The sequence below is a fragment of the Apis dorsata genome, unplaced genomic scaffold (genome assembly GCF_000469605.1).
Source record: "Apis dorsata unplaced genomic scaffold, Apis dorsata 1.3 scaffold_292, whole genome shotgun sequence".
Lineage (NCBI taxonomy): Eukaryota > Metazoa > Arthropoda > Insecta > Hymenoptera > Apidae > Apis > Apis dorsata.
The window spans coordinates 411978-432568 of NW_006263567.1; the positions used below are offsets into that span (position 1 = coordinate 411978).

Here is a 20591-nt window from a genome sequence, read left to right on the forward strand (position 1 = left end):
TATACGCATATATATATATATATATATATATAATTTAATCTTTCAATAATATTTTATGTAATAAATAATATGCAAATATCAATGCATAACACGCAATAAATGCTAGGTAGGAAGGTAAGGAAAAAACCTGAACTATCTTCAAGGTTAACTGTTGTTGATTGCAATTTCTACGCGCAAAATTTCATTTTAATTTTTACCTGAATTTACTCTCGTAGAATTTCCTGTAGTATTATCAACAGAGGCATTTCTTGCCCTTGTTATACCTATGCAGCCTCCCATCCTAGGTGGCTGATGTAACCAAACATTTCACTAAAATTTAACAACACCTCACATGCCATTTTCGTCCATCTTATCCACTGAATTACAAATCGGTACCATTAGAGGCGCTATAATCGAATCATTAGTAACCTAACCTGAAATATTAATTCATATAAATGGGTTTAAAACCTAAATAAAACAAGTTTTATAAACAATTTTTTAATAAATCTAATATTCTACTAAGACGCGTCACGCGAAATAATTCTTATCAAATTATTTTATGATTCAAATATATTTAATAATTTTAAATCAAAAAATTAATCACGATTATATTTGATAAAATTATATTTTATTAATATATTAAGGTTAAGTAACATAGAAAGAAGGCATGGTTTACAATGGCTTCACTTACAAGTACTGTTTTTAAAGAAAGATTTCTTACTGCTTTTAAAGAAGACGAAACACTGAACATAACATGCCAACAGATCGCTTTAGGTGTGTATTAATTAGCATGATTGTTCTTCCTCTACATATAGATAATTGGCCTTGATTTTTAAAGCAAAAACTAGAAAACTTGTTTGTAGTTCATTAAAATATTATCTACATTTATTTACATTAATAAAAATAATATCTTTATTAGAATTATTAAATTTGTAAATTATTGAAATATTTGTTTAAAATTTATTTTTCTTAAAAATAAATAATTTTCTAAAAAATAAATAATTCTTTTTTAATTTAGAAATACAATCTGGATATGCAAAACTTTATACAGTTGTGGAAGAACTTGGACCTTTTGTAACAGAAAAAGATGTTAAAATACGAGAAAAAGGCATTTGTGCTCTTTCTATTATTTTATTTTATTTACCAAAAGATTTTTTGAATGAAGCTGAATTGGGTTTTATAACATCATTTTATTGTGATAGATTAAAGGATCATCATAATATTATACCAGCAGTATTAAAAGGAATTTTATCAATTGTAAGTTTTGCATTTATTAAAATTATATTTAATTGTAATAATTATATAAATGAATAATGATTCTTTCAGGTTCAAATGACTCATTTGCCTAAAGATTCACCTGCACATTTATTCAGAGCTCTTTTTGAAAATGTTCAGTGCCAATCTCAATTATTACTTGATCGTAGGAATATATATTTCATATTTATAACATTATTGGAAAATAAAATAGAAGATTTAAAAGCTATGGGACCAGATTTTATTTATGGAGTTATTAGTGCTATAGATGGAGAAAGGGATCCAAGAAATCTTATGCTATTATTTAGTGCACTTCCAAAATTTATAAAAGAATTTTCACTAGGCCATTTAACTGAAGAAATGTTTGAAGTCATTGCATGTTACTTTCCAGTTGACTTCAATCCTGTAATTAAATCAACCAATCAAGATTTTAATTATACATCATTTATGAATATGAATTGTAATTTGACTTGACATTTTTCAGTCTGGAACAGAGGAAATAGGGATAACACGTGATGATTTGGCAGAAAAACTGGCACCTTGTCTTTGTGCTATACCAGAATTTGCTGAATTCTGTATACCACTTATAATTGATAAATTATTCTCTAATCTTAAGATTGCCAAGATGGATTCTTTAAATTTATTGTGCAAAGGTACACCAATATTTGGTGTAAAAGGCCTTGAACCACATTTGACTGAATTATTTATTGCTTTAAAAAAAGAAATTATACCAGGTGCAGATTTAGAATTAAAAAATGCAAGTTTGAAGGCAGTTATATCTTTAATTGAAATTATATCAAGTGATGTTAAACTTTGTAAAAGTTTTATTGATGATATAATCACAAATGTAAATTTATCTATGTATGATGTGCAACTTAGTTTATTTAGACCAACTGTAAAATTGTTGGAATGTGTGGCAATGGTCAATAAAGAATCATGTACAGAAATATTAAAAGTAATAGTACCATTATCTCTTGGTCAATATTCTACTGATATTTCAATAATTAATAAAGTAATTTTAATTGAAACATTAAATACTTTTATTAAAATTGCTTCTGATTATGGATTTACTATCAAGGGTGAATATATATCTCATATACTTTGAGATATGTATTAAAAATTATTTTAATTTTAATATAAAATAATAAAATTTTTTTTAGATATTCCAGAACTAGCATGGACAGATATACCAAATTTATATTTAAATGAATTATCAACACAAAATACAGAATTACAATCTAAGATATTGTTTGGTTTAACAATACAAAAAGCATATTTAAATAAAACACATCGCACTCTAATTTATGATAAAATTTATAGTTTGAGTGAAGTGAGATATAATGAAATAAAAATACTTTGTCATTCGTGTCTTATAAGTTTTGCTACATTATATCCAGATGAAATATTAAATTTAATTAAAGAAAAATTTCAATTAACTGGTAATCTAATAAATTTAATAATTGAAGTATGATTTAGAATTTTATTTTATTTTAAAATAAAATTTTATCATTTTAATTGTTTCAGGTGAAGAGAAAGTAGAAATACAAATTCATAAATTAGAAGTACTAGCAGCTGTTGCTAAAACGTATAAATTAGCTATTGAAGTTCTTCCTCAAATTGTATCACAAACAGATATTGCAAATTTTGATATAAGCTTTACAGCTTTAACATGTCTTCACAGGCTAGTTGCTACAAAAAATATTGATTATAATATACAACATTATCTATATTATGAGTGTAATATAATTCAAAAATTGATTGCACTTAGATTTAATCCTATAGATCAAAGATTAGATATAGTTTTAAATATTTGTCGATTAATTATACGAAATTTAACACTTGAAGAACAACAAAATCTTATTAATAAATATTCTTCAGTTTTGAGTGAACAAGTTTCAGAATTTGATGCTATTTTTGTAATGAATCTTTTCATTCCTTTACGTCAAAATGTTGATTTTATAATAAATTTAAATTTATTACAAAATCTCTATAATTTGGCATTTAATAATAATTATTTAAATATAAGACTTATAACGCATAAATTTATTGCTGTAATATTAAACAAAGTTAATGATAATGACGAATCGTTTTTATGTATTTTATCATATTTCAAAGAGAAAATAAATAATAATTTGAATTTAAATGTTAATACTGAAATAATGAAAGCAGCAGTTTCTTTACAAATATGGTTAACAAAAGCTATAATTACAAAAGGTTCTTGTAATATTGAAATATTTTTGAATGAAGTACGTAAAAATTTTTGATATTTTTAAAAAATATTTTATAAACAACATGTAATATTTTTTTAATACTGTATTCACAGCTTACCAATATTTTAAAACATGATCAAATAGGTCAATATGTAGCACAAGAATATAAAATCTTAACAAATAGGCATGAAGATACTTTGATAGAAGAAAATTTCTGTAATGTTAAAATTTTATATAAACAAAGAGTATTTGAACATTTAATTAAAAAAAATTTTGAATTTGAAAATATCTCAAGACAGAACTATTTAAGTGCATTAGTACAGCTATTAGAAGAAGTACCTGTAGAACTTTTCTTTATGTATTTATCTAAGGTATTGATTATATATTAACAATTTATAGTATATATTAATTTATAGTATATATTAATCTTTATTTTTTTCAGCTGGTCCCTCTTTTAATAGAATCTTTATCTCTTGACAATGAACAATTACTTTTTTTAACTTTAACAACATTGAATCTTCTTTTAGAGACTAAACATGATATTTTTTCTGATAAAATACAATGTTTTATTCCGAGATTGTTAAACTTATCTACTTATAAAACAATGGTAATATTTTAAGAAATTATTAATTTATATTTATAATATAAATAAATTATTTTATGAATATTTTCATTTATATTATTTTAATTTTGTACATCTTATTTTATTTAATATTTTTTAATTAATATTGCAGAGAGTCAGAATAGCAGCTTTAGAATGCCTAACAAATTATTGTAAATATCCAATTGTTTTAATCAATACATATAAACAAGATGTATTAGAAAAATTATCAATATCAATTGATGATCGAAAACGTTTAGTGCGAAAAGCCGCAGTAAAAGCAAGAACAAAATGGTTTTTAGTTGGTGCGCCAGGAATATTAAAAGAATAATGATCTGTTTTATTTTAATTTACATGAAATTTATCACAATAAAGTCTTTTGTAATTTATAAATGTATACATTTATTTTTACTTAATATAGATAAATTTAGTTATAATATTGTTTTATATATTTTCAAAATTATATATACAAATCTTTTATATATTCATTTATATACAATATTCCAAACAAATGATTTTTTTTATTGTACTTTTTCCTATAAGACTAAAGAAATTGATTCATTATATTATGTTTGTTCTATATATTGTACATAATGTATATAATTGAATAAAGAATTGATTTCTATAATGAGATTGAAACCTGAAAGTTACTCTTAATACATTTAGTATACTAGAAACATGGGTGATGGTAAGACTTAACTTACACTGATTTTCTTTTTCTTTTTTTTTTTTTAATTTTAGAAATATAAAAAAAATATATGAAAAATATGTATAGTATTAAAATCTATTCATAGGTATAGTAAAAAATGGTGCATATAAATATGAAGATGGTACAAAATATATTGGAGATTGGAATGCAAAAGGATTAAAGCATGGTGCTGGTTCTTTATTGCTTCCTGATGGAACACGTTATGATGGAGGTTTTCAAAATGGACTATGTTCTGGTTTAGGAGTTATAGTATTTCCAGATGGAGCAAAGTAAGTATTATATATAAGTTATTTTATATATAAAAAACTTTCTATTTTATTTTTTATGATTATCAATCTAATAATATTTTTTATTAGATATGAAGGTGAATTTATGCAAGGTTGGTTTCATGGTCATGGTGTGTTTTGGAGATCAGATGGTATGAAATTTGAAGGAGAATTTCGTGGTGGCCGTGTATGGGGATTAGGTATGCAAGATCTTAAATGTCAAACTTTTTATATTAAATTAATAAATTATTATTTTTAGGATTAGTTACATATGCTGATGGATCACATGGTTTCCCTAGAAATGAAGGTTTCTTTCAAGATTGTAAACTTGTACGTCGTAAACATTGCCCAGACATAGTACAGAAAGCACAGAAGATTTCTATGATGGCTCGTACTCAATGTAGTTAATTAGCTATATATAAAATATAATTATATTGAGTCTTAATAAAGAGATTTAAAATATACACATATTATTTAATTATTAATTCCATATTTTATGTTATTTATTAAATTGCTAATAAGAAAAATTATTGACAAATTTATTATTAAATTATACAAAATTATAAAATATTTTTTAAATCATATAATTATTATATATAATTATAATTATATACTAATATTAATATTATATTATATTAATATTATTTCAATTTAATATTAATAATTTATTATTATTAATTTATATTTGTTGTTTTTCTATAATAAATAATAATAAAATAGTAATTGAATATTTACTTTTAATTACGTAAAATGTGAAGACATTTATGACTTTTATATATTATGTCAATAGACACACGTGATTATGAAATATATATAAATTAATATATACAGAAAAATAGCTTATCTTATACAAAAGTTTATAATATAAGTTTTTAAATTCATAAATCTAAATTTTGTGATGTTAAAAATTTAAATTAAATTAATTCGTAATAAAAAATATGTATTTTACGATTTTTTTTTATATAGATTTTAGTAACATGGATTTATGATGTGAGTAATGTCATATGTAAAAATAAAAAAAATTAATATAAAAAATTTTTATAATTGTATGACTGTCATTCTATATTATTATAGAAATTTGAAAAGCAAATGAGTTTAGAAAAAAGATTATTGAATAAGTTCTTTATAAAATATAATTTCTAAATAATATTAGTACGATGTTGTTAAAATAAATTAAAATTAAAATAAGAAATGATTGTGATTTAGTTCTATATTCATATTCATTTTTATAAATTGAATACAATATTTAATAACATTTTGATTAAAATTATAATAATTTGTGAATCAATATTTTATAATAGAATCAATTTTAACAATAAATCAAAATTATTATTCGATAATAAAATAATCTGATTTAAAAATTTTTTGGTCATTATTTTTATTGAAAAATTTATTTATTATTAAACTATGATTTTTCAATTTTTTATAAGGAGAATCTAATTTAATTTGAAATGACATTTTTAAGTCGAATTATATTTTAATTTCTACTTTTATTTTTTACTTGTACCGTACAAAATACAGTTATAACAATTCTCTATTGCTTCATTTCTATCATTGGTTAACATGAGCGCAATGGCGTAGTTTATTCCCTCTTGTCTTTTGATTAGCCAATAGTTAATATCTATTGGAGATCAGATTTATTGTGCTTTTTTTGTTTTTCTCTGAAATAAATACTTGTCATTCATATTCATATTATTAAAATAATTTTGTGTGTGTATAATGTACTTTATATCATCATTCTTATAATTCGTCATCTTAGATTGTTAAAAGTATCGATAATTTTATTTTACAAATATTATTAAAAATTGTTATTCCTGATTTAAAATTAATTAACATTAATTTTAAATATATTAATAAAATAGTAATGATATTTTATATTTTAATTCATCATTTTGTTATACATATATAATAAGTTTTCATCTAATATATTTAAAACAGTGTTGTTAACCAATTAAGAATGTACACAGTGATTAAGTCATAAAGAGACAATTTAATTATTAATAGTTGAAGAAAATATAATATTGTAAGTTATTTAAATTTAAATTTAAATTATTTGATATAATTATAATAAAATAAATCTTTTTGATATTATCAATAAAACTATAATAAAAAAATAAATATACTTTTACTATTTAATCTATTTATCTATTTAATTTATGAATAATGTATTTTTTTTTATTTATCAAAAAATATGAAGAATATGATATTAGAATAAATATTTAAATAAATAATTTCTTTTTAATTTTTTCAATTTAATGATTTGCTATTAATATATAATAAATATTTAAAAAATATTTATACACGACTATGTTAAAATAAAAATATTGTATGAAGTTAATTTATAGTTTTCTAAATTGTATATATTAAAATACATTATATTGTTCACATAATTTTTTTTCTAATTTCCAGCTAAGAAATTATATATATTGAAGAAGATTGTAAATGACTCGAAGATCAACAATGAGTCCTCAAAATTATAAAAATCATATCACAACAAAAGCTATGACATCCAATGGTTATACTAATACTGAGACTCTTTCTAAGGAGTCCAAAAATCATTCATCACCTTGTGAGTCATTCAAGTGTATGTGTGCTTAGAGTAGCCATTTTTATTTTTTTTATTAATATTATTTTTAAAATATCTTTACAGCAGCAGTATATGTAACAATTATGATTTAATTTTTTTATTGTTACTTTTTTATATTATAATTTTGTATTTTAATATTATAATCAATAATATTGTTGAAGCTTATAATAAATTTACAATTTGCATTTTTTTAATATATAAATACTGTATGCTTTCTCATATACAATTTGTAATAACAAATTAATTTATATTTTTATTGTAATGATTGAATTTTATTTAATTATTTATTATTTAAATATTTCTAATATTCATGTTCATAATTCATATGCATAATGTTTTATGTTCTTAGCAATGCCATGGTTTGGTATGGATATAGGAGGTACATTATCTAAATTAGTATATTTTGAACCTAAAGATACTACAAGAGATGAAGCAGATGCAGAACTTGAGACTCTGAAAAATATTCGACGATATTTAACTAAAAATTCAGCATATGGGAAAACAGGTCATAGAGATACACATTTGCAAGTATGTTTCTTTAATATTTCATATTATTATAAATATTCTATTTTTCATGTTATTTTTCATATTAAAAATTTTAAAATATTGTTTTATTATAGATGGATAATGTTTGCATTAGAGGTAGACGCGGTACATTACATTTTATTAGATTTCCTACAAGTGAAATGGGAAATTTTTTAGCATTAGCAAGATCTAAAGGTATGGCAAATCTTGTAACAACAGTTTGTGCTACAGGTGGTGGAGCATTTAAATTTGAAAATAACTTTAAACAAGTAAGCTATTTATTTTTTTATATGATATATTTTAATTTATATCATATCATAAATTATAAAAACTTATATTTTTTTTATAGGAAGTAAATATGAATTTAGCAAAATTTGATGAACTAGATAGTTTAATACGTGGTATGCTTTATATTGAAACAACAAATCCACATGAATGTTATTATTGGTCTTATCCTACAGATGATAATAAATGTCAGAAAGTTCCCTATGATTTTTCTGAACCCTATCCTTTTTTGGTATGTTTAATTTTCTAAAATATTAATTTGTATTATATACATATTTTATAAATACATTTTACAGCTTGTAAATATAGGGTCAGGAGTAAGCATTTTAGCTGTTTATGGACCAGAAAATTATAAAAGAATATCTGGCACCAGGTATGTTTCTTCTATGTATAATATTGAATTATATATATAATATTTAATTTTTATAATATATAACAATATTTATTTCACATTTAGTCTAGGTGGAGGTACATTTTTAGGATTATGTTGTTTATTAACTGGATGTAACACTTTTGAAGAAGCAATAGAGTTAGCAACTGGAGGTGATAATACTAGAGTAGATAAATTAGTTAAGGATATTTATGGTGGAGATTATGGACCTTTTGGTCTTCCTGGAGATCTTGTTGCAAGCAGGTAATAATTTCAATGAATAAATAAATCATTTTTATTTTATGCCTTTATAATTTATTTTTTATTTATATGCATTATTCTGTTATATATAGTTTTGGACAAATGAACTCTAAAGAGCGACGGAATGCAGTTAGTAAACAAGATCTTGCACGTGCAACACTTGTTACTATTACAAACAATATTGGTTCTATCGCTCGTATGTGTGCTGTTAACGAAAAAATTGAGAGGGTAAAAAATTTATATTATTATATTAATATTGATTATTGTATTTATTATATTCAATTTTTATTAATAATATTGATTGAAATTCTAGGTTGTATTTGTAGGAAACTTTCTCAGAGTAAATCCTATATCAATGAAACTTCTGGCTTATGCTATGGATTATTGGTCTAAAGGAACTATGAAAGCTCTATTTCTAGAACATGAGGTAGAATATATAATAAATTTTTTAAATAATTTAAATGTATTTATTAATCTTTTTTAATTTTAGGGTTATTTTGGTGCTGTAGGATGTCTGCTTCAATTTAAAGGTGAAACAAAAGTATAGAGAGAAATAATACATAAACATATATATCATTCCATTTGATTCTTTAATTCAAATGAACTTTTTTCATAAATATAATTATTTAACATAATTATTTATTTTCTTATATAATATTTAGTTTCTCAGGAAGTATTTTAGTAATGATATAAATATAAAATCAGGATTGTATTACTTTTAAATGTAGTTATATTTGTTATAGTTTTAATGAATGAGCACAGTATGATTTTTTTAAAACGCGTTACATAATTGCATAAAATTGCATAAAAACCTAATGTGGGCACAAACCTTGCACGATTTTATATAGAAGATTATAATGGACCAAGACTCAAACGCATAAATCCTACACAATATTCTTTATATCCGTAAAATGAGTCTACCTCATATTTTATTTTTTAAATGTTTTTATAAATATATGCTCACATAAGAACATAGTATTTCTTATAATTATATGCAATTTTTTAATTGTTTATGATTATTAAAAAACAGAAGAAAAAATCAATTATATTAATAAGTACTTAATATCTATTATTATCTATTAATAACTGTTATTATTATTAATAGTTTTTACTTTGATTATTAAAAGACATAAAGTATAATAATTGATTAGTAATTTGTTACGATAATGATCAAAATTAATACAAAGTATATTGCTTAGTGGCCACATTTATAGGTTAATAACATGCATTTTTTTAGTTATTTGCAAAATATATTTGATAATATATTTATCATTACTGAATTATAAGTACATGCGGTGCTTCAAGATATAAACATATAACATATTGTTAGATATTTCTTTTATAGAATAATTTATAACATGATAAACAATAGAATGATAAATATCATGATATTTGTATTATAACATTATAAAAAAAATGTTTTTTCTAAACATATTTTATGATACATTTATTATTATGGCTAATATTTGTATAAATTTACAAATATATAACAAACAGAAAATTTTTAAATTTGTTTATAAATTTATTTTTATGAAATAGAATATATGTAGTTTTCTTATATTAATAATTTCTTATTGAATGCGAAATATTAAAAATTTTGTATTGTAAACGAATATTTTAAATATGTTTAATAGACTTATATACATGCATTTAATGTGTTTTCTCATTGCATGAATATTTATAATAAAATTATATAAAAATAAATATTATTTTATTATATTTGTAATAAAATAACATAATTATTAGGAAATAAAATAATTTTTCTTGTTATTATATTATAAACTATATTATCCCTATTTTCTATGTTCTCTTTATACTGTTAAGTTTTGGTTACTTAGCAACTAATCGAACAAAACACTATAATTTCATGTTAAAACGATGTAGTAATCTTTATTAATGAAATTATAAAATAAAGATATCGATTCTAAAATATTAATTGATATTGTTATTATTTATTTTCTTAAATTTTTATTTGTAATCAACAGAAGTTGCAATAGATAGATATTTTCGTGGTATTCGACTTTTTTAATTTTAATTTTTTATTTTTTTTTATAAAAATGGTGAGTTTATAAATTTATAAATTTAAAAATTTTCTTTTCGTATACATAAATTATTTTTTTTTATATTTAAATTTTTTAGGGACCTAAGAAAGCAAAAGCACGTATCCTTGATGGAGCAGATACAACAAAAATGAATAGAGAACAATTAGAAATATATGCACATAAGATACTTGAAGAAATAGAACGCGAACGGGAAGAAAGAAATTTTTTTCAACTTGAAAGAGATAAAATCAGAACTTATTGGGAAATCACAAGACATCAATTAGATGAAGCGCAAGCAACTGTCAGGTATTTCTTATATATATTTGATTGCAAATTTAATATTTTAGTATCATTTAATTTATATATAGTATTTTTAAAGAAATAAAGAACGCGAAAAAGAAGAGTTATCAGAAAAACATGAAGCAGAGCTTAAATTATATAAACAGAAAGTAAAGCACTTAATGTATGAGCATCAAACTGATTTGTCAGAAACTAAAGCTGAACACATGGTTGCTCTTAAAATGGCACAAGATGATTATACTCTTCAAGAAAACGAATTAATTAAAGATAAAAGAGAATTAAAAAAAATGCAAAAAGAACAGGATTTAGCACATTTAAATGAAATAAAAACATTAAAATTGGTATGAAAGAAATAAAAAATTTATTTTATTACTTTTAAATATTATATATATAATAATATGTAAATAAATATTTATTATTATTTAGAAATATGCAGAAGAAATAGATAAACTAATAAAACAATTTGAAAATGAAGCTATAGAACTAGAACAAAAATATGAATACAAATTAACAAGTCAATATGAAGCTCTTACTTTAAAACATCGTATGGAAATGACTGAAGTGGAAGAAAGAAAAAACACACAAATTACAAATTTGATTAAAAACCATGAAGTTGCATTTGCAGAAATGAAAGCTTATTATAATGACATTACTCTTAATAATCTATCTTTGATTAAGAGTATGAAGGTATAGTTGATTAAAAAATGAAGTTATACATTTATAATGTAAATAATGAATTTGCAGGAACAAATGGATGAAATGAGAAATAATGAAGAACGTATGAAAAAACAAGTACGAGAATTAACAATTGAAAATAAAAAATATTCTGGCAATGAAAAATCGTATGAGGAATCTTTAGTAACTCTTACTAGTCAATTAGCAAATTACGAAAAAGATAAACAAAGTTTGGCTGTTAGTATTTATAATGTTTTTTCTTACATTGATTATTTTTTATTTAAAACTTTAATTTCAGAATATTAAAAAAAGATTAGCAATAACTACCAAAGATTTGGAGAATTTAAGATGGGAAAATGAAGTACTAGAAGTACGATTTGAAAAAGTAAATAAAAATATTGTTTTTTTTTTAAATAATTATCTATTTTCATATATTCATTAAAAGTTGATATTTTATTATTTAGTGTCAATCTGAAAGAAATGAATTACATGCAAGATTTGTCTCAGCAATACTTGAACTGCAACAGAAGACAGGATTAAAAAATGTTCTTTTGGAAAAGAAACTCGAAAAATTATCCGATTTATTAGAACAGCGCGAAGCACAAATCAGTGAAGTGCTTGCTGCTGCTCAATTAGACCCAATGGCAGTTATTAATGCTAATCAAAAATTAGAGGTTTGTACATTTTTTTTTTTCCTTCTTATTTTATATATATATATAAATGTTTTTTCTTTTTAAGAATATGCTGAATAAGAAAAATAATGCGATACAAGATCTTCAATATGAATTAGCGAAAGTGTGTAAAGCGCATGATGATCTCCTTCGATCGTATGAAACTAAATTACAAGAATATGGAATTCCAAAAAGTGAACTTGGTTTTCAGCCATTGAGAGTAAAAGCAATTACTACAAAGCTAGGATTGGGACCTGCTGGTCTTGTTACTTCGAATCGTTAGTCTTTTATAATGTTAGGATTTTAATGACTTTTCATTTTTGATTGATCATATAATATACTTTCACTATCAATTAGTGAAATGTAAAAATAATAAAATCAGATTAATACAAAAAAATTTTAAATAATTTCTGATGCAGAATATTTTTATTTTGTGAAATGAATCATTTTTAATGCATCTGTTTTATTTTTTTACAAATTACATAAAATTATCACAGAATTTACAGAGTAGATCATATAGTGCCTGATAGTTGTACAATTTCTCTATTTGATTGTTTAATATTTTTTAATTATTTATTTTAATTGTAAATTGTAATGCATCTTCATCTTATATTTTTTATAATTTTTTAACAACTAACAGGCACAATTATATTAAAGATGTTTTATATGTATATATAATATATAGATATTTATATATAGATATTAACATATAGACATAGACACATTTACTAAATATTATAAATTGAATATATCAGGTCACGTGGTTAATATAAGGTTTAAACACTTATTATAAATATATAACATGGACTTATGTAAAATACTTTTCACATCTATTAACTTTTTTAGTTTTGGAAACATTTAATTATTAAGTGAATAAATACTTAATTGTCTTTTTCTTTACTCATTTGAAAACATTATATAATATTTTGTATAGATATAATCTTATTATATGTACATATATACAGTACTAAACAAAAATATTGGCACACTGTAGTTTTTGTAATAACGTCTTTCGTAAATCTTTAAAATATAATATAATTTTGTCAACAATTTTTTGTTAAAATATAATTTTAAGTATAAGTTGATATTGTTGATTATTTATATTGCAAAATAATATTTTTTTTATTGTTTCACTGAAAATAATCCTACTTTTTATTTTTTTATCTTTATCATTATTATATATTTTATATTATTTAATAAATTCTAATATATAAATTTTAGATTTTAATATTATATTTTAGTAAAAAATTAGAAAGAAAATTCTATATTTTAAAGATTTACAAAGAATATTATAAAAAAAATGTTGGAATGTGCCAATACTTTTATTCAGCACTTAATATTTATATGTACATATATATACGAACGAATGTGTATATGTATTTTTTTTCACACATTTAATTATTATACGTTATTATACACTAAGAATTTGGCACAATAAGAAATAGAATCACAGTTGAAATCATTGTACATCATAAGAGTTATGGTTTATCGATACTTTTTTTTTCTATATCTGCAAGTTTGATTGTAATTTCTTTACTCAAAAAACATCTTAAATATATAATATAATTATATTTCATTTTGGATTATATTATATGTTATATTATGAAATAATTAGTTAAGATCATGATTTAAAAAATAATAATATGAACATCTAAAAATCTTTATATTTAATTTTGACCACTATAAAATTTTCTTGCAGATTTTTAGATTAGTCTCAGTTTATTGGTTCATTGTGTCAAAAGAATATTGAATCTATTCAATTTCTCAAAACCTATGAATATGAATCATAGGTAGTAAAAAAAATAAGCATCTGTTTTAATTTTAGACATTAGTGGTCCATTGTTCCATTGTATTTCTTTTCTTACTTTAGATTCTTATGTTTTTATTAAAGTATATTACCATTAAAAGTGCATGGATTTCTAACATTGTCATTAATAGTGCCATAATTAATTGAAAAACTGATATATTGCTACTATTTTTAAACAATTTATCAGCATTATACTTATACTATATTCATAAAAATTTTGTAAAATATAATGCTACACTTTCATTTGAATTTTTAGAAATTGTTGAAAAGATATAAATATGCAATAAACTTTTAAAGATTAATATTAGATTCTATGATAAATAATTATATATATATATATATATATATGTTGCCTCTTTATATTGGAATAATAAATTAAAATTTTTAATATTGTATTTAAGAAATATATTCTTGTTTAGAAAGATTGTAAATAGTAAACAAATATTTAATAAAAAAAATTGTATATAAAATTTTTTAGCAATTTTAATTCTGAAAGAAATATAGAGAATATGATCTTCGCGTTAAATCGAACGAAATGATCGTTAAACTCTGTATAAAAAGTATTTTTAATAAAGTATTTGTACATGCATTAGTTTTAATTTGAGATCTATGGAATATTTTTTGATTCTAATTCAACTCATTATTTTCCAGTTTGGCAAAACTTCGGCAATTAATGTAGAAAAATATGTTGTTACATTATACACAATAGTTTCACCAGCAGCTAAAATTGCGCCAAACGAACCATATGTACCATAATCTATAATACTATGATTACATGCTGATAAAACTGCAAGATCTTTACCTGGACCTCTTGCATCCACATCAGATACAAATTTTATTCTATGTCTTTTACTATTCAAATGATACTTGCACCAAACTATATTATCACTAGTTACTACAAAAACTACATTATCATACTTGCCAATAAAGTAATCCATTGCTGCAAAATAATAACTGACTGGTGCAGGTCTGATTTTTAATTTTTGCCATAGATAATCCACATAATCTGTTCTTCGAATGTGTATGCTTACAAATGTTGGTTCAAATAAATTAAATTCCTCTGCTATTTCTTTCAGTACTTTTTCTGCATAAGTTCTTAAATTTGGCTTAAATGTAAATTCTCTTCTTACATCATCCAACCACACCAAAATTAAAGACCAATAAGCTGCATGTCTATTAATAAATATATTAAAAATATGAAATATCTGTGATATGAATGAAATATAATAGTTTACCTCGGTATAATAATATTTTGTTCTGTACTGTTCCATTGTCCAAGAGAATTAACAATTTGATTAACATCTAAATTACACTTTCCAATGTAATTAAGTGGAGGAATACTAAGATTTTCAAAATATTCCTCAAGAGTTTTTAATATACAATGTGGCATAAATGGTTCCAAACCAGTTCTTCTTGCAGTAGCCCATACTGATGCATATTCCCAGATTTGATTTCCAAGCCTACCACCTTGAATTGCAGAAACTATTCCATATTTGGGACAAGGATATTCCCATTTTGGTGGTATATTAATATTCTTTGAAGAAGTATGACAAAGAGCTTGTTCATATGATGAAATCTTTATATGATGAGCTGGTGGATTATATGTGTACATAGGAAACAGGAAGACATGGATGCTGATGACCACTATCATAGCAAGAAATATTGCACTTGCAAGTATATGCTGCTGAGAGTGACTGGATATCCTTATATGCATGGTATAGTCACTACGTATATTAATTCTTTTTCTATCTTCTACTGCTTTCTCTTTATTTATTTTCTACTCTTCAATTTCCACTAGTCCAGCATTTCTTATCTACAGATGTGCCATGTCCTTTGCTTTTCGTCGTACATCTTTACAATGATAATATTATTTTTATTGAACAATATGCATCTTAATTATATATGATAACAAAATATGGATCATGCTATTGTTAATGATAATAATAAAACTAATTTAAAAAAGAAATTTATTTGAAAAGGTTTCGCAATTTTTTATTTCAATTAAGAAAAATTTTGTTATATTTTACAAATAAAATGACAATAATGCTATTAAGTAGTATAGATCGATATTAGTCAGACATTGAAAAGGACATGGCCTAGCATATTTTGTTTAATAAGCTGCTAATTTAGCAAGGTTTTATTATACAAAGCGCAATACATGTAAATTAAAATTATTTAATGATATTTGTTTGTTTGAATCTAATGAAATTATATTATACGTTATATATGATACTATAAGGTAGTAACAGGTGGTGATGTTTAGATACTTCCTATACGAATTTTGATATGTATAAATATATATACATATATATGTACGTATGTATATACAAGAGTAATATTTACTATTCATTTGGTTTTATATAAAAAAAAATAAAATTATAGAGAAAAATACTTACATTGATAAAAAAATTTTAAAAATAATTAAATATTATATTCGACTTATTTATCGAATCGAATTATGTTAGATATGAACGACTATATATTTTAATATCTCATCTACTCACCTATTCCAAAAAATGTTTGATATTGCATTTGAAATCCACTATTATTTATGAGTTTTATATTCACCAAATTTTTATTTTTATTACTCATATTTTCCCGGCGAAATCGATGCGTATCTCGTACATTGACGCTTGTTGCGTATTTACACGAGATGTTTTACATTCTCTAAAACGTTATTTCTTTGACACGAATAATCACAATCACTAATTTCTCATATTACAACATTATTTTTATTTTCTTTGTAATAAAACAATTTGAATGAATTATTGAATAATCAACGTTTCGTTCAAGCCAAATTTACATCCTTGCCACGGGGATGTTGTCCCGATGAATGACGTCATGAAGAATCGTCACCTTTGAGTATGATGTATAGATTTTTAGCTTCATTCAATGTCGGTCAAACTGATTTAACTAGATATAGTAGAATACTACTATTCCATCTATCGACTTCGATGAATCAATCGGTAATATATCTAAAATGTTTTTAAATATTTGTTGATCGTGTAAAAAATCAGTGTTATAATTAATATGTTTTTTTAATATCCATATAATATATCCATTATATCTAATATCTAATATCTAATATCGTTCCATATCCGTATTCTTAAGATTTACATTATTAATTCAAAGAAATTTTTTTCTAATATTTTATAAATTGTAATAAAAATTGAAAAACGAAATTAAAAATTGAAAAGAAAAATTTCAGTACAGATTTTGGTATTTATCAATTTATCAATAATTAATCGAAATAATTGAATAAACTTTATAGAGATGGTGCTGATAGTCAATTCTTATCCATCTATCTATCTTTTTTCCATTATTTTCTGTCTTTTTTTTGCATGTTTCATTTGCGACACTCTAAAGATGGCACTGATCTCAATATTTTTATTGTATCTCTGTCCTTCTTCTATTATTTGCTTTTCTTTTCTAATTTCTAAATGTATAATTACACTTACGGAACATTAATTGGACATACTTTCATCACTTCTCTTTCAAAACTAACGATCCGCTTTAAAATATATCTTTAAAACGGACAATAAAAAAAAAAATTTTTATAATTTATCATTTCTTAAATTTATATATTTTTAATAATTTATTAATTTTTTTTGATCAATTAAAATTTTTTCATTCTAGGAATATTTTTGTTTTTGTGAGATAATGCTATAAATGCAGAAAATGTTCTATTGTTAATTTAATTATAGTTAGTTATAAATGTTTATTTTTGAATACATAATAGTAAATATATTTTTATTTATTTAATTTTTAATTTTATGTCGATTTTATCTTATTGAATATCGTATTTGTAGATAAAAAAGAAAAATAATATTATTAAAAAAAAGAAGTAATTGAAGAATATATGCAGGATATTTCTAAAAAATGTGGAAATGCTGATTAATCGAACATTCCTGAACATTCGTATAGGATTCTTCTTTTCTTTAGCATTTTCTTTTATCATTTTTCTCCAGTCACTTCTGTTATTAATTTCACCCTTCTTTGAGACACATTTTTCTTTATTTTGTCATATCTTTTTGTCATTCACTTTTCCCTTTGACATTTATCTTTTTCTCCAATTCTTTCCAATTACTATCATACATTTCCCTTTCTTCATAATTATTATTTCTCATTTTCATCGTTTCCTCTTTTTTGTCATCTTTTGCATTGTCATCTTTATTTTTCTTTTTAATCGAACTTCTCTCTTTTGTCAGTTCCTCTATTTCTCCTCCTTTACCAATTCCTTCTTCTTCTCTTCTTTATTAATTTCTTTTTTTATCAATTCCTCTTTCTCCATTCCTTTATCAATTTTTTCTCCTCTCCTCCAATCTTATCAATTTCTCCTCTTCTTTTCCTTTATCTTCTCTTCTCTCTCTACATAATATAAATAATAATTAATTAGTTTATCTATTTCATAAGTAAATATAATTTTTTTTCGACAAAAAGATATTTATTATATTTGATTTTCTTTGATATATATTGATGCTTGACTGGCAGCACGTATGCAATGTTTGCCATTTGACTAGTTTATGCTCCAATTGACCAAATTGTTTTTTGTTAATAACTCATTAATCAAATCGTAACGAAACTTTTTGCAAAGAAAAATATTGATTAAAATCTCCAATTATGTTTTTCATATTTTTTGGATATCTTGTATATTATTATTATCATAATATGGCAGCACATATAGTTAGGTGTAATATTATTTTTAGATTTATCTTTCTAATGCAAGGATATTTTGCGATAGGACGAAAGATTCGTACCCAAGAATCAATGGCTAGAACTTTGAGAAATAGAGATCGCTAAAAGTTTTCTATCGATAAGACGCAGACATACCAGATCACAGACTTTGATATCATTAAATTTACGTCTTGATCAATATTTCCAACAAATAGTTTACCAATTTATCGATAGTTTGTGAAAAGAGATAAAATAAACGAAAGTTGAAGAAGAAGAAAATGATAATATCGTATTAATATCTTAAATGCTCTAAAAGATTTCGAACATTTTTATATAAAATCAATATAAAGTGTAATTTTTCAAGCATTTCCTAAAATTGGATAAAAATATTTTTCTAAATAAAAATTAATAAAAATTTTAAATTAGCTATAAATTTTGATTTCATATTCAAACTCAATTTTTTTTCATTCTTTCCATTGTTTGCTTTCTTTCTTTTTTGTCGCACACAATGCATAAACGTTCAGCAACATAAGATTTTAAAATTCAAAAAATTCCCTTCTTTTAGTGTTCTAAACAAGTGGTTATTTGTTTATTGGTTAATGCAGCATTACAAATTGTGAAAATACGTCATCAAGAACGAAATGACAATTTATGAATTAGTCAGATAACTCGTTTATTTTCTTTCCAATTTATTAGAAGATAAAATAACGAGTAAAGTTTACGAAGTAAGGATTGTGAAAAAAGAATATATCGTACGTCACTGGCAGAAAAAAAGTCCCTAGCCATAAAATTCGCTTAGTTACTTGGCCAACCATAGAATCGCGCTCCACACCAACTTCTTTATCTTGGCTCATCGCGATTCGCGTCATTTCAGCTTCGATAAAAAAAGGCTTATGATCGGACATAACCTTCCATCTCTTTATTCTGGAGTTCGTTGTAGGAACCGCTCGTTCGCGCTCGACTTCCAGTCGGTAAGGAAAGTTTACGCCGTTGGTCGGGAGTTTGCATGGAAATTGCATTTTGCTCGCTGAGAATCGAGCTAAATGAAATTTGATCACGAGCAGGATAGCAAGGAGGGAGAGAGAGAGAGAGAATTACGTATGCGTTCTGCGTGTGCAACGTATAGAAACGATGTGATTTATGGGAGAGATATGTCCAAGTTGTTCTCTTGGACTGTTACTTCGATAGATAGTGACTGGATCTTGACGATGGAGAGAATATTGTTGAGAGGAAAGTGGAATGGTGACTGGAGTAATATCGAAATATTATACCAAAGCTGATTTCGATGAAACAATTCGATGTCCAATATTGACGATCATATCGTTTATTTTCGTTTTATACGAAGTTGGCGAAATATGCAGAAAATATTTGCATC

At 23.2% G+C, this 20591-nt stretch overlaps 6 protein-coding genes across 7 annotated transcripts in view; 4 read left to right on the plus strand and 2 right to left on the minus strand.

Moving 5' to 3' along the window:
* LOC102677299 (ubiquitin domain-containing protein 1) overlaps positions 1-376 on the minus strand; it is a 2390-nt gene extending 2014 nt beyond the window's left edge. Inside the window, exon 1 of the mRNA XM_031511138.1 lies at positions 198-376. Coding sequence (XP_031366998.1) covers positions 198-279 — 82 coding nt within the window. The 5' untranslated portion in view covers positions 280-376. The remainder of the gene's footprint in view (positions 1-197) is intronic.
* Positions 377-386: 10 nt separating this feature from the next.
* LOC102677160 (MMS19 nucleotide excision repair protein homolog) lies at positions 387-4478 on the plus strand. The gene is made up of 9 exons (XM_006617041.2): positions 387-753; positions 998-1236; positions 1306-1638; positions 1718-2312; positions 2394-2672; positions 2758-3479; positions 3557-3814; positions 3886-4050; positions 4178-4478. The coding sequence occupies exons 1-9, from the start codon at positions 657-659 to the stop codon at positions 4373-4375; spliced, it is 2886 nt and encodes a 961-aa protein (XP_006617104.1). The 5' UTR covers positions 387-656; the 3' UTR covers positions 4376-4478.
* Positions 4479-4582: 104 nt separating this feature from the next.
* LOC102677437 (MORN repeat-containing protein 4 homolog) lies at positions 4583-5483 on the plus strand. Its single transcript, XM_006617043.2, has 4 exons — positions 4583-4732; positions 4839-5022; positions 5110-5219; positions 5279-5483. The coding sequence occupies exons 1-4, from the start codon at positions 4723-4725 to the stop codon at positions 5425-5427; spliced, it is 453 nt and encodes a 150-aa protein (XP_006617106.1). The 5' UTR covers positions 4583-4722; the 3' UTR covers positions 5428-5483.
* Positions 5484-6558: 1075 nt separating this feature from the next.
* LOC102677571 (pantothenate kinase 3) lies at positions 6559-9969 on the plus strand. 2 transcript variants are annotated; one of them, XM_006617044.2, is made up of 10 exons: positions 6559-7042; positions 7429-7603; positions 7956-8134; positions 8227-8400; positions 8481-8648; positions 8713-8789; positions 8874-9050; positions 9140-9275; positions 9361-9474; positions 9538-9969. In XM_006617044.2, exons 2-10 carry the CDS (start codon positions 7462-7464, stop codon positions 9592-9594), a joined length of 1224 nt encoding a protein of 407 aa, XP_006617107.1. In that variant the 5' UTR covers positions 6559-7042; positions 7429-7461; the 3' UTR covers positions 9595-9969. The 2 variants fall into 2 exon arrangements, with proteins under 2 accessions (XP_006617107.1, XP_006617108.1); XM_006617045.2 differs by having other exon boundaries at positions 7429-7588.
* A 1039-nt stretch (positions 9970-11008) lies between these two features.
* LOC102677802 (dynein regulatory complex subunit 4) lies at positions 11009-13324 on the plus strand. Its single transcript, XM_031511104.1, has 8 exons — positions 11009-11107; positions 11187-11395; positions 11469-11730; positions 11816-12076; positions 12134-12301; positions 12363-12449; positions 12529-12738; positions 12803-13324. Exons 1-8 carry the CDS (start codon positions 11105-11107, stop codon positions 13016-13018), a joined length of 1416 nt encoding a protein of 471 aa, XP_031366964.1. The 5' UTR covers positions 11009-11104; the 3' UTR covers positions 13019-13324.
* A 915-nt stretch (positions 13325-14239) lies between these two features.
* LOC102677933 (galactoside 2-alpha-L-fucosyltransferase 2-like) lies at positions 14240-17395 on the minus strand. Its single transcript, XM_006617047.2, has 3 exons — positions 17047-17395; positions 15778-16393; positions 14240-15715 (listed from the first exon to the last, which is right to left on the minus strand). Exons 2-3 carry the CDS (start codon positions 16254-16256, stop codon positions 15175-15177), a joined length of 1020 nt encoding a protein of 339 aa, XP_006617110.1. The 5' UTR covers positions 16257-16393; positions 17047-17395; the 3' UTR covers positions 14240-15174.
* Positions 17396-20591: the final 3196 nt, after the last annotated feature.

Bases quoted from the DNA above. Each gene is read 5' to 3' on its own strand.
- LOC102677571 (XM_006617044.2), top strand. From the start codon at position 7,462: ATGACTCGAAGATCAACAATGAGTCCTCAAAATTATAAAAATCATATC. The intron at 8,135-8,226 runs GTATGTTTCTTT...GTTTTATTATAG, and splicing joins ATAGAGATACACATTTGCAA to ATGGATAATGTTTGCATTAG. The intron at 9,051-9,139 runs GTAATAATTTCA...TGTTATATATAG, and splicing joins GGAGATCTTGTTGCAAGCAG to TTTTGGACAAATGAACTCTA.
- LOC102677160 (XM_006617041.2), top strand. From the start codon at position 657: ATGGCTTCACTTACAAGTACTGTTTTTAAAGAAAGATTTCTTACTGCT. The intron at 754-997 runs GTGTGTATTAAT...TTTTTAATTTAG, and splicing joins ATGCCAACAGATCGCTTTAG to AAATACAATCTGGATATGCA. The intron at 2,673-2,757 runs GTAATCTAATAA...TAATTGTTTCAG, and splicing joins AGAAAAATTTCAATTAACTG to GTGAAGAGAAAGTAGAAATA.
- LOC102677802 (XM_031511104.1), top strand. The intron at 12,077-12,133 runs GTATAGTTGATT...ATGAATTTGCAG, and splicing joins CTTTGATTAAGAGTATGAAG to GAACAAATGGATGAAATGAG. The intron at 12,450-12,528 runs GTAAATAAAAAT...TTTATTATTTAG, and splicing joins TAGAAGTACGATTTGAAAAA to TGTCAATCTGAAAGAAATGA.
- LOC102677437 (XM_006617043.2), top strand. The intron at 5,023-5,109 runs GTAAGTATTATA...ATTTTTTATTAG, and splicing joins GTATTTCCAGATGGAGCAAA to ATATGAAGGTGAATTTATGC. The intron at 5,220-5,278 runs GTATGCAAGATC...TATTATTTTTAG, and splicing joins TGGCCGTGTATGGGGATTAG to GATTAGTTACATATGCTGAT.
- LOC102677933 (XM_006617047.2), bottom strand. From the start codon at position 16,256: ATGCATATAAGGATATCCAGTCACTCTCAGCAGCATATACTTGCAAGT. The intron at 15,716-15,777 runs GTAAACTATTAT...ATTTATTAATAG, and splicing joins CAAAATATTATTATACCGAG to ACATGCAGCTTATTGGTCTT.